General features: G+C 43.7%; 1 protein-coding gene across 4 annotated transcripts in view; it reads right to left on the bottom strand.

Moving 5' to 3' along the window:
- Window positions 1–4,798: 4,798 nt before the first annotated feature.
- The window catches only part of herc2 (HECT and RLD domain containing E3 ubiquitin protein ligase 2), a 44,061-nt gene continuing 36,943 nt past the window's right edge, over window positions 4,799–11,916 (bottom strand). For all 4 annotated transcript variants that reach the window (XM_035177609.2, XM_035177611.2, XM_035177612.2 and 1 more), the window contains exons 82-91: window positions 11,691–11,878; window positions 11,304–11,501; window positions 11,090–11,173; window positions 10,550–10,691; window positions 10,230–10,424; window positions 9,886–9,998; window positions 7,263–7,453; window positions 7,049–7,154; window positions 6,748–6,960; window positions 4,799–5,776 (exon numbers count right to left, since the gene is read on the bottom strand). In XM_035177609.2, the coding sequence (XP_035033500.1) occupies window positions 5,504–5,776; window positions 6,748–6,960; window positions 7,049–7,154; window positions 7,263–7,453; window positions 9,886–9,998; window positions 10,230–10,424; window positions 10,550–10,691; window positions 11,090–11,173; window positions 11,304–11,501; window positions 11,691–11,878 (1,703 nt within the window). In that variant the 3' untranslated portion in view covers window positions 4,799–5,503. The remainder of the gene's footprint in view (window positions 5,777–6,747; window positions 6,961–7,048; window positions 7,155–7,262; window positions 7,454–9,885; window positions 9,999–10,229; window positions 10,425–10,549; window positions 10,692–11,089; window positions 11,174–11,303; window positions 11,502–11,690; window positions 11,879–11,916) is intronic.

Below are 11,916 nucleotides of genomic sequence, written 5' to 3'. Positions count from 1 at the left end.
TGACAGACGGAAAAACTGGAATGAAAACATGACCTGTTTGGCAGAAGTAATTACATATTCAAATTCCAGCACTAACAACTACTGATAAAATAGAGAAAATGAGGCTGACATTAACTTTTCGCGCGCTTCACGTCCACCATCTTGGCATTTCCATCGTCTTCAGGGATCAAAGGAATCTCCTGTAATGTAACACAAATAACAAACGTTAAAAAAATGTGAAACAACCATTTCATCAAATGTTAATTTAATAACATAATAGATCATCATCAAAATGGAAATACTTCATTGCTTCAAAACTGAATTGTGCATGACTGGTTGTCTTCTTCATAAGATATCAATAAGCTGAATTTTAAATGATTCTCATGAGAACTTGTATGGTCAAAGTATTTCTGATATCTGATGAAGTTTTTTTGGTGGAAGGGTATCTGATAGCAGACAGAAGAGGAGAGGGGAGAGTGAGAGAGGGATATTTTGAAGGCTTCACTGGCTGTGGACTCCCACTGTCGAAGCTGCAGTCACATGGTCAGAGTCTCAGCCTGTGCCCCGGGCCACAGGAACCTGGCAGGATGGTGATCCTCTTAAGATACTAAAGATCTCCTAATAGCATGTTATGTACGTGCAGGCATGGAAGCTAAAAAGGATGTAGTTAATGTGGAACACTAATATGGTGGGAACTGTCATATTACTGCATGAAGCTGTATAGTTAATGTGTATTATAACATATACACACATCAGGAAGATGTTTTATGTATTAATACATGGTTGAATATAACACTCAGATAAAAACTGTACTGAAATACAGTATAACTTTTTTTATTTATTTAATGCAATATTAGGACTATTAAGAATAACTGGATGAAGCTTTAATATTAGTTATGAAGAAACATTGTTAGTCTGAGGATGTAGAAGCAGAATTCAACAAAAGTGTCTTCAACCACTGAATTTAGATCACACAGATCTAGAGACAGAGACAGACAGACAGACAGACAGGCCGACAGACTGAGAGACAGGCTGAGAGACAGATAGATAGATAGATAGAGAGAGAGAGAAGGACAGACAGACAGACAGACAGACAGACAGATAGACAGATAGAGAGAGAGACAGACAGACAGACAGACTGTGAGACTGAGATACAAACAGACAGACAGACAGGCCGACAGACTGAGAGATAGGCTGAGGCAGACAGACAGACAGACAGACAGACAGACAGACACACAGACAGACAGACAGACAGACAGATAATGAGAGAGAGACAGACAGACTGAGAGACAGGCAGCGAGGGAAGGCAGCACTGTGGGTCTGCAGCAGCATGTGACTGCATGTGGGAGGTGGACAAAAGCAGGATGACCCTGTTTCTGTACCTTTCCTTGGCTGATCCACTTTTATCTGCACTGTAGATCCGTACTGTATTGACTGTGTGTGAGAGGAGAACCGCTCTTGAAAGAGATGAGTAGTGAAATGCTTCATGTGCAGGATGTAGATCCACTGTCAGGAAGTTGACTGTATTTATAAGAACTGAAACATAAAGCTCAGTTTTAGGTGGGTTAGTATAAGAGCTGGGTGGGGAAGGAGTGGATCAGTCAGGTGCAGTATAACTTACTTGATCAAAGTATGCAGAACTGTGGCTGGAGTCATGAGGACCGGTGAACCATGTATAAGCAGTATTAATTTCTGGAAAGGCTGAGTGAGCTCTGTGTGACTACTCAGCCTCACCAGTGCTCCGGGCTGCATACTAACGTCAGCAGGCTATCTCCCTATAACAATGCTGATGTGATGCTTAGTTCATGTAATGTCTATTGTGTCAGACATACACAAACAACAAAGAACATCAAGATGATGGAATGACCTAGTTGAGGTTTTTGGCCATACAACAATATTATTTGACCTGATGGTAGTTTTAGAGGAAAAGACAGAGGATCATAAAAGTGGAGAAAATGTACCCTCTGGAAAAATTAAAGTTTGTAAAGTAAAGTCCTGAGGATGTTGGCCTATTTTTTGGGATTGGACGGAACCTGCTGGTGGCGCTAGACGAAAAGTCAAGAGTTAACCAGGCAAAGTCATTAGTCTTCAATAGTCGTTATAGATGGTGACACAAAGAGTGGGATAAGGTTCGCATCACCCTCGATCCTACAACAAAAAGAAACTGGGATCTTTCCACTGAAAAGCAAATATGCTCATTTCTTTCGGGTTGAGTATTTAGTCTGTTGGTTGTTTGTACTTTATTTGTTTTCAACTTGCATGAATAATATCTACGGATAAAAATCCTTATTCTAAATGAAATTGTTCATTTACACCCAAATATTAATAAATCATTCTTAGCAATCTGTACAAGGTGCAACATCCGCTGTCCTTAATCGTCAACTAGGGTGAGGAAAAACATCCCCCAAAGAAGTATCACTTCTGATCACCCCACAGACGCCAACACTGTACCCTCATGTACAACCAGCTCTAAAAACCAACTTTGCCCATTGTGTTGGTTTTGTTACACTTGACCACCATCTCTACAGCCATGGTGCTCATGCAACCCTCTCCTTGAAATATGCAAATAGTCACAGTAATCAAATGCACACTCTAGTTATGAACTGGGCGTCAATCTTAAGTTGCATTCACCTCCATTCGTGCTTCCAGTCTGGTACTCAAGTGCAACATCAACCTCTTTTACTGTTTTTTGTTTAATGACAGCGATCATCTCTCCCACATACAGATGTTTCACCTAAACAGGTTTCAACCAACAAAACTAACTTAGCAGCAAAACTTTGCTGCATAATAGCCGAAGCCATCTACAGAGAGTCGGTTCACTTCATGTTGATACAAGAAAACGTCTGATTACAGAATGTGAACATGGATTCAATAAGTCCTGCTCTCAAACTGAAAGACCACGCTCTTGAAAAGGAAGAGGAAAAAAGCAATACTTCTAACCCTTACATTGAAAATATAAAGACGCATTTATTGTGGACTACCTCGTGAGCCCCCCCTAGAGAACCCGCACATTGTGAGTGTTGAACTTCTCCTGTTATTAGAAATTCTCTACAAAATAATTCCCTAGTCTCAGTGCCGCCCATAACAATTGTGATTGGTGAAAGAAATACAAACAAACCATTTTATGGGAAACATAATCACCTGCTGGATTATATTCAGTGGCAATGTTCTTTTCTTTTTTTTTGATGAATGAATGAAGCGCTACATTTATAAGCAGTGCTGGAGTCCCCGGGGGAGGAGGAGGTTGTGATGGGTGGTGATAGTACAAAGCACAGGACAGTCACACCAGTGACGGGGTTTGTATCCACATTCCAGTCTGTGGTTAGGTGGAGGTGGTTAGGGGGGGAAACACGTGTCTGGAGTCAGCATTCACTTTTTCTCTTTCAAAAGAGATTGCTATCGTTTCCTGACCTCAACCAAGGCCTGTGAATGCCTCATAACACAACAACGAAAAGTTACATAAGGATAATTACCAGTGGATAATGTTTGTGAATAATTTCAATGCTGTATTTTTTGGTATAAAATAGTAGAACATTTAAAATATATGCCATGTTACTGCTAATATATATATTTATTGGTAATTCAGGAGGCTACATGAACAGAAACACTCCCATTTTTCCTGTGTGAACGCCCCCTGGTTTATGTAACAGATCATATGACACAACCACACATGCGTGGATGGAGACCATTCATTCCTCGCCTGCCCCCTCCTCCCCTCCACCTTCAGTCTCTGGATTGTATTGAAAAGCACCTGACTCCCACCAGCATAATGTTCTTTGTGATTATTTCTGTAAAAGCACTAAGTCGACAAAGAATGCTGAGGATTTTTAAGCCAAATCAATCCTTCATAAAGCGTTTTTATTTCTTCTTCTGCTTGTGCCTTTGAACTACACAGAACTATGCATGGGTGGAGTGGAAGTAGACGAGTAGATGACACATACACACACAGGGGGGACGTTTACTACAGCCAGACACACCGTAAGGAATGTGTAGTCTGAGAGAGTCTGAGCATGAGTACGGGTCTTAAGACCCCCAACATCACATCACCTTCTTCTCTCAGCTCAGTCCCAGCTCATGATGCTGGAGCACTGGTGACAGCAGCACGCTACACTTAACTATGGGAGATTTCTTTAATCCCATAGAGGTTTAACAGAGATGTACAGTATACAGGTAACACTGCACCTTTGTCCGGCCTCAACCTCTATGCCACATATTAAAATGGACCCTTGGAGAAATTATAAAGCCAATCTGAAAAATTTGGACTAAAACTCCACGTGAATCAAGGGCGAAAAAACCTGATTTTAAAATCCAATGGCTTCACGAGATCAGGATTTTAACCCTTTCCAATGCATTTTACACAAGAGCCTTAATCCAGACGACATTGTTTGTCGAGTGACGACATAAAACATCAACACAGGAAACGAGTGTTTCAAAAGAAATTATTACAAAAGCTCCTTGTTTCTCTTTCTGCTTAATTTCTTTTTCAAGAAAGAACCCTGCACATCCTGCTGTGTTTCTGGCATGTATAAAATATTAGATTAAAATACACACAGATATTACATTGACATTGAACCTTACCTTAATCTAAACTTAACTGTAACCTTACCCTAAGTCTAATGTAAACCTAACCTTGCCCAAACTCTAACCTAAACTGAACTGCAACCTAATCTTAGCCTAACCCAATCTACCCTGATATTAACCTAAACTTACCCTAACCCTAAAATAATCATAGCCCTAAAACAAGTCCTTACCTAAACATTTAAAATGCACATTATGGAGACTTGCTTTCTGAAACTAAAAGGAAGACTCACTCACTCAGTCACTTACTCAAGGTTTTAATCTTTTTTTCTTTTGTATTTATTAACAGAAATGTATGAACATGTAATATGCAGGAATGAGACCCTCTGTGAATACATGGCACAATCATATTATATACATTCTTTAAGGAGACAGTGCACAAACATGGTGGGGGGAGGGGGAAATACAGGAATCTTAAAATGACCCTTCAGTGGGCTCCGACTGACGTGAGCCGAGTGAGAAACAGTGACTTTTTCAAGTTAAAAATGTTTTTTTCTTTTACTTTAACAAAGAAACATGGCTGTTACCAAGAAATAAAAAGAAATACTACTGTTCTGTCACACATCATTTTCTATATACAAACTAGGGACAGGTAATTCACATAAACCAGAGGGAGAAATCTACCACGGTGCCAGGCTGGAGCCTTTTTTTTTTTTCTTCTTTAAACTGTGTAACTGTAATATTATACATAATTCCCATGTAACACAACAATCACATGTGCAGCTGATCACCCCAAATATTTTGAAAGAAACTAAATCAGAGCAAACGTGTGTTTGTTCCTCTCTTTAGCTTATAATGCTTTTAAAGCTCATTGCACATTTTTCCCCCACAGACGTTTGTGTCTTAGTAGAATGCCTACATGAATGTGTGTGTGTTATTAGCTGACACTAACGCAGTCTCTCGGTGGCGGCTCTTCTTCTATTCGTTCTTCTGCAGAGGTCAGAGTTCAGTGTCCAGTTAAGTAGTCCTGGGTGGAGTCAGAAGCAAAGGAGTCTGCATCCTCGTTGTCGGAGTCTTCGCTGCTGTCGTCAGCGGCGGGCTCCCCGGACAGTGCGATGCGGGCGTAGTCGTCGGTGTCGATGGACTTGCAGAAGTGGATAGCATATTTGAGTTTTTCCTCCAGCACCTGTTTACACGAGTACCTGGGCAGCTTGAGCAGGAAGAAACACGTGTAGGACTCTGGCAGGAAGTGGTCAGGAGGGTTGTACTTATCCAGAACCTGAAGAGGGTGAAGATAAATTAGATTCAGGTTAATGTTAGTGTCTCATGACTACACAACAATTAACTTAAAAACAGTCATTTTAAGAAACACACTCTCTACAGTAAACATGAAGCTACAACCAGCAGGGGGTTAGCTTAGCTTAGGATAAAGACTGGAAAGAGGGGAAACAGTGAGCTGTGCTCTGGTCAAACTAGGGTTCTCATGTTTTTCCCAGATGGGCAGTGGTGTTATATATATTCAATTCAAGACTGTGTATTCACACTGTATTTGGCAAAATATAAACAATTGCAACACAGCTGCGTGACTTAACTGTCTCATTTCAAGATTCCAAATGTGACCATATGCATCTTTCCATCCCTGAGAAACAAGGGCTTGAATGGGTGGATCCTTCGTGTGCCCATAACATAACTTATTGTTCTTTCTGTATATATTGTTGTTTTATGTCCGATTGTTGTTTTTATGTCAAAATGCACCAACCACACCAAGGCAATTTCCTGTATGTGTAAATATACTTGGCAATAAAAAGAATTCAGATTCTGATTCTGATTATCCCAGGCTTCAATGCGCTTAGGTGACAAACCATTTTTCACAGAGGTAATGATGTCAGCAAGCAATTTTACGTCCAATGCTTGAGTATCACCCTTCAAATGTACCGAGCAATAGTAAACATGGTAAAAAAAACCAAGGGGCATTAAAGCTTTCTCATCGTGTCCAAAAGCAGCTGAGTTGCTGAGCATCAGCAGTAAGGGTGGGACAAGATGGTGACACCAATCACGAAAAAAATCCTCTGTAGACCTGTCTCATTTTGGTTGGGCCTTCAGAGGAGGCAGCACCAGAGCTGGGACACAGCTATTAACTCTAATGCTAAAAGACAAACTATAAATGGACCTAAAAGCAATCACACAACTCATAATGTAACACATTTCTTAAAATATCAAACTTTAAGTTGTTGGTTTTCCCCGTCTCACCTGCACAACGAAATCCCGCCCACGGAAGTCAGCAATAGTGCGAGGCAGACGTGTGCGACCCCAGACAAATCTCAGGAAAAGAGACCTCTCTGTGTTGGAGAAGGACTCCATTACTTCCCAGAACCACTGGATGAGCGGTGATGTCGGCTCCACCCCTTTATAGGTGGCCACTGACTTCAGCAGGTGGAGTGGGATGTCTGGGCTTCCACACACCTGAGGGATTATACAAATAAAAAATAAAAAATCAGCCCATTGAGTGAGAACGGAAGAAATGGGACAAGGTAAAACGGCTCCCACTCACCATAGTTTCCAGCTCATAGCCGGTGAAAAGAGACAGTAGGGGAACAGGAACCACTCGAGCCATGCCCTCGCGCACTGCAGACACCTGCTCGTCAAACTCATGGAGCCTGCAGGGTGGAAAACACAAGAGGCAGGAGGGTAAACACACACACACACACACACACACAAAAATCAGGAGAATGTAACTTTTACTCATTCAGCTATTGTTTTTTCACCTGTAGTTAATTGCCAGGCGCACATATTCTGCACGGTTCTCCAGGGTGATGTGGGAGTACTTGGAGCTGAGCTGGATGTCCTGGCCGCTGGCATTGGGCACCGTGAAGGGCAGGGTCATGGCCTCAAACTCCTCGGCCGTTGCCTCGTTGTCCCGGATGTACATCAAGCCGGGAATAAAATCCTTATCAACCTGGGGAGGAACACATGAGATCACAAAGAACTTCATAAACTATCCCTTTAGCTGGTATGTACGGTACGATCAGCTGTTTGAGTGTGTGCGCAGGAGAGCACACTCATGCCCACAGCCCAGTTCCCGTGAGCTCCACACGGTTCCACTCTCTCTCCAGTCTTGTGCTGGATTCATTTCTTATCTAACCTTTGGAATATCTCAAGGGCAAAACCGCAAAACAAGAGAAGCTTTGTGAGGGAGCGGGGCCTTTTGTTCCCACCCCAATACTCTCTGAGAGATGGTTCTGGAGCTCATGATCACAGCGTGAGGGATCCGGGTGGACTCACGTCATCTTACAAAGTTTGTCCATCCTTACTTATTTCGATAAAAATGAATGCAAAATTATATTTGCCCGAAGAGCAAGTAGAGTTTAAAGACACTTTTCACACTGTAGTACTCTGTACCATTTAGAGCAGGGAGATAATGGGCTTATGCTTTTAATCTGTCGAGGAATGTAAAGGTTATAATGAAGCTTATGAGGGTTTGAAATGTTAAAGGGGACATAGCATGCCCATTTTACCACAAGTTGATATGGTTCCTTGGGGTCTTAATGAAATGTCTGTAACATACTTTGGTCAAAATACCACAAGGATCATTTAAAACAGCACCCTTTTTACCCTGTATAAAACAGCCCTCCACAGAGTGACCTGTTTTGACTGCCTGTTCCTTTAAATGCTAATGAGCCAGCTCCCCTCCCCCCTCTCCCCCCACGATTTTAAACGATATAAATTACATATTTTATATGATATAAATTATCAAATATGCATCCCATACTTTGTATTCCCTTGTTGTCCTGGAGTTTTGCCCGCAGCGGCCTTCCCGTCCGGTGTACCCGGCGTAACTACTGTAACCCGGGGAACTACTGTAACCCGGCGGAACTACTGTAACCCGGCATACAGTAGAGCTGAACACTGCGGAAGTCTTCCACACAGCTGGCAGTGTGGAAGACCGCGCTACAGGCGCACCGCCGTTCTCAGCGCGCAGCCGCCTGGCTGTTCACACGGGACGAGCATTTCTCCGCGCTGGTCAGCCCCATAGACTGTATATATAAGGTCAGCCCGCGATTCTGCTTTCTCCGCTTGTTGTTGTACCCGTGGAATGTCGGGGTTCGGGGTTACAGTAGCGCTGAACACTGCGGAAGTCCTCCACACTGCTGCTGTGTGGCGCTGACACAAATTCCAGCTCACGCACGGGAGAGCGGCGGTCGCTCCCGAGCAGCTGCTGCAGCCTCCCAGTCCCAACGATCCAGACAAATGCCACATGTGAGTGAATCGCGGGCTGACCAGTGGAGAAATGCTCGTCCCGTGTGAACAGCCCGGCTGCGTGCTTGGGAACGGCGCTGCGCTGCCTCGCAGCCTCCGGGTAAACCCGGAAGTAACGAGTGTGGGGGACGGACGGGACGGGGGGGTGGGCCAAGACCATGTAGGAGACTTCCAGTGTATTGTTACGACACAATACCCAGGAAGCACAATCAGTCGCTCAAGCATGACGTTTCTGACTTAGAGGAACTATAACAAAACGCGCGAGTGTTTTTTCCCCAGAGTTTTTGGGTTGGTAGACATGCCAGATACCCACATTAACCTGTAGAAGCACTAACAAAGTGGAATTTGCATGCTATGTCCCCTTTAAACAATGAGCCTCATGCAAGAAAATGTTTTGTATTATTATCCTAAAACACTTTTCTCCCTGTTTCATGTGAGTTTTTTGAAGTCATCTAAATTCTAAACTGCAGAGACTTGATCTGAATAATGCCACCTGTGGATGAGAGGGTTCACATTCTTCAGATCTAATCATTAGTGCAACAAATTACAATACAAGGTTTAAGTGTCATTCACAACAGTGTTACCAAAGAGTAAAAATAATTTCACACTGCGAAGCTTCACGTCTCACAGTTAGAAATCAGCCGACAAACAGCAGTGTCTGTTGTATTCAAGAGAGGGTTTTCAAAGTGGATCCCTCCTCCATTCTTCTCATCATCGTATGAAGCAGCACGTCTTCTTTGCAAATTGTATAGTATTTTCAAGATGTTTCCTCTAAATGCATTCAGCATTCTACTGGTGTATTTACGCCTGGTATATTGCCCAGATAATTACCATGGTTACAATTGTTAAGACCCTCTCACATTCTCAACCTTGGAAAACGCTCCAAGTTTACAAACATTAACTGATTCCAAGTTTACAAACTCATCAACAGATCAGACCAGAGCAAACACACCAATGAAACCTCTGAAAACGGCCAGAGATTTTTTTTCTTTTTAAGTGACATATTCTTAGACAAGTCATAAAAGGTAAATATGTCTATGCAAGTGTTTATTCTTTCACACATTCAATCCTCATCATTGCACTCACACTGAGAGCCCCTTGGTGCACTAAGGAGCAGGGGTGTGTACGTACCTCACTGAGGTCAGCAATGGTCAGGTTCATGCCTGCCAGCTGTTTCCATACAGGCTCTGCCAGATTCAGACTAAGAGGACTTCCAGTCCGGATTGCAATACCCAGGAGAACTCCTGCAGACACAGCAAGGCAGAGCGCATTACCCACAGATCAAACCTGTACAACCATGTGCCACAGTGTTGAAGAAAATGCCAGCATGTTCAACTGTTCAGGCCAGGTGTTTTATCAGTGAAAATGCACAAGGAGCATTTGTGCGTTTTAAAATGAACATGAATATTTTTGTTTTTTGTTTATCAAGGATTAACACAGCAGCAGAACTGACTGAGAGATTAACTGGATTATACCTAGGAAGCGGAACATGCTCATGTGAAGAGGGGACTTGGCGGCGGGGTTGAGCAGGAAACAGTCCCTGTTGGCGCCTGACTCGTCGCGGCCGTTGGGGGTGACAATGAGCAGCGGAGTCAGGGCGTTCTGCAGCTCCTCACACATTTCTGCGATGGACTCACTGTAGCCTCCGCCGCAATCGTCCACAGACTCCCCTGAAAAAATTTAACACAGGTTGAGTTAAAATGACCAGGATGAGTAAAGGCTCTTTGTTGATAATTTTACATAAAGCTTTCAGGAAACTCCACATCAGAGATTTTTGTTGGACATGGACACCTACCAACAAATTTGACCTTCCAGACACGATGAGGAAGCAGCAGGCTGTCTGGACTGAACGAGCTCATCTTGGCACACATCTGACCAAACACAGACTTTGTTCCGTCTGGACCAGCAAGACCCCCTTTGCTCCGGGAACGCTTCACCTGCAGGGTGAGGAAGAAAAAAAACTTCTTATGATTTAATTCGTTTCTGTTAATAACTTCCTTCTGGATAGAGAATACTGAAGGGCATGAAATACTGGATATGACAGCTCATTGCACCGTGGCTACAACCGGGGGAGTGTTAGTAAAGTCTAGCACTCAGTCCAGGAACCCCCACAGAGCAGGAGCTCAGATCTCTCTCTCGCTCTCTCTCACAGAGAAAAATCCCTTATAAAAGAGAAGTCATGTAATGACCGTCTGAGTGAGACACACAGTGAGAGAGAGACACACACACACACACACACACACACACAGACACACACAGAGAGAGAGAGAGAGAGGGGGGGGGCAGCTTGAAGAAAGATAAACGTCCCTGTGAGATTATGAGAGAATAAATGTACCTGTATCCTGTTGAGCTCCACCACAGGTCCGTGCTGTCTGTCTCTCACCATTGTGGCTTGAACTACCTTCCTGAAAGCTGCTTCCTGTTCACAGAAACCAGATAAACAATATATTAGTGCCAATCAAACATATCAAAAGATTTCATTTTGGCTGTATATCCTGCTCTTTGTGCTTTATCTGCATGTTTCTGGGTGTGAATTCCAGGCCCCCCACCTTGCCCTGGGAGATGAGGATGCCCCTGAGTGTGTCAAAACCGACAGGGGGTCCGTGGCCTGTCTGGCCCAGCCGACCCTCCAGGTCAAACATGGGTATACACGGGCAGAATAGCTCTGAGATGTGATGCAGCAGCAGCAGCCTGTTCCTCAGCGCCATGATGGGGATCTCTTGCAGGTGGTTGTACTCCATCGGCACCTTTCACACAGAACAGAGACAGTCAGAAACTGACAGCCTGACAGACGTATGCAAGTGGCTTGTTTTATTGATGCTAGTGTCTGCAAAGCTTTACTGCCATCTCCTGGAAGCTGTGATTTCAGTCCAGCGATAAAAAATAAAAGAGCCAAGCTAAGTTCCATTCACAGTGTGGGTAAGTAAGCTGAGTACCTGTGCAGGCAGTTTCCCGGCATTAGTGGGCTTGCTTGTGGACCAGGCGAGGGTGTGAGCAGAGCCACAGGCCACCCTGTTGATTTTCTTGCCCTGCAGCGCTGCCACCAGCCGTGGCCTCTGGATGGCGTTAGTGGTCCCATCTCCAAGTTGGCCCTCATCGTTGTCACCCCATGTATACACTTCTCCTGTGCCAAACACAACAGCAACGCTTTCAGTGCGGCTG

The sequence above is a fragment of the Hippoglossus stenolepis genome, chromosome 14 (assembly GCF_022539355.2).
Source record: "Hippoglossus stenolepis isolate QCI-W04-F060 chromosome 14, HSTE1.2, whole genome shotgun sequence".
NCBI lineage: Eukaryota > Metazoa > Chordata > Actinopteri > Pleuronectiformes > Pleuronectidae > Hippoglossus > Hippoglossus stenolepis.
This window is presented reverse-complemented; position numbering and strand designations above follow the sequence as displayed.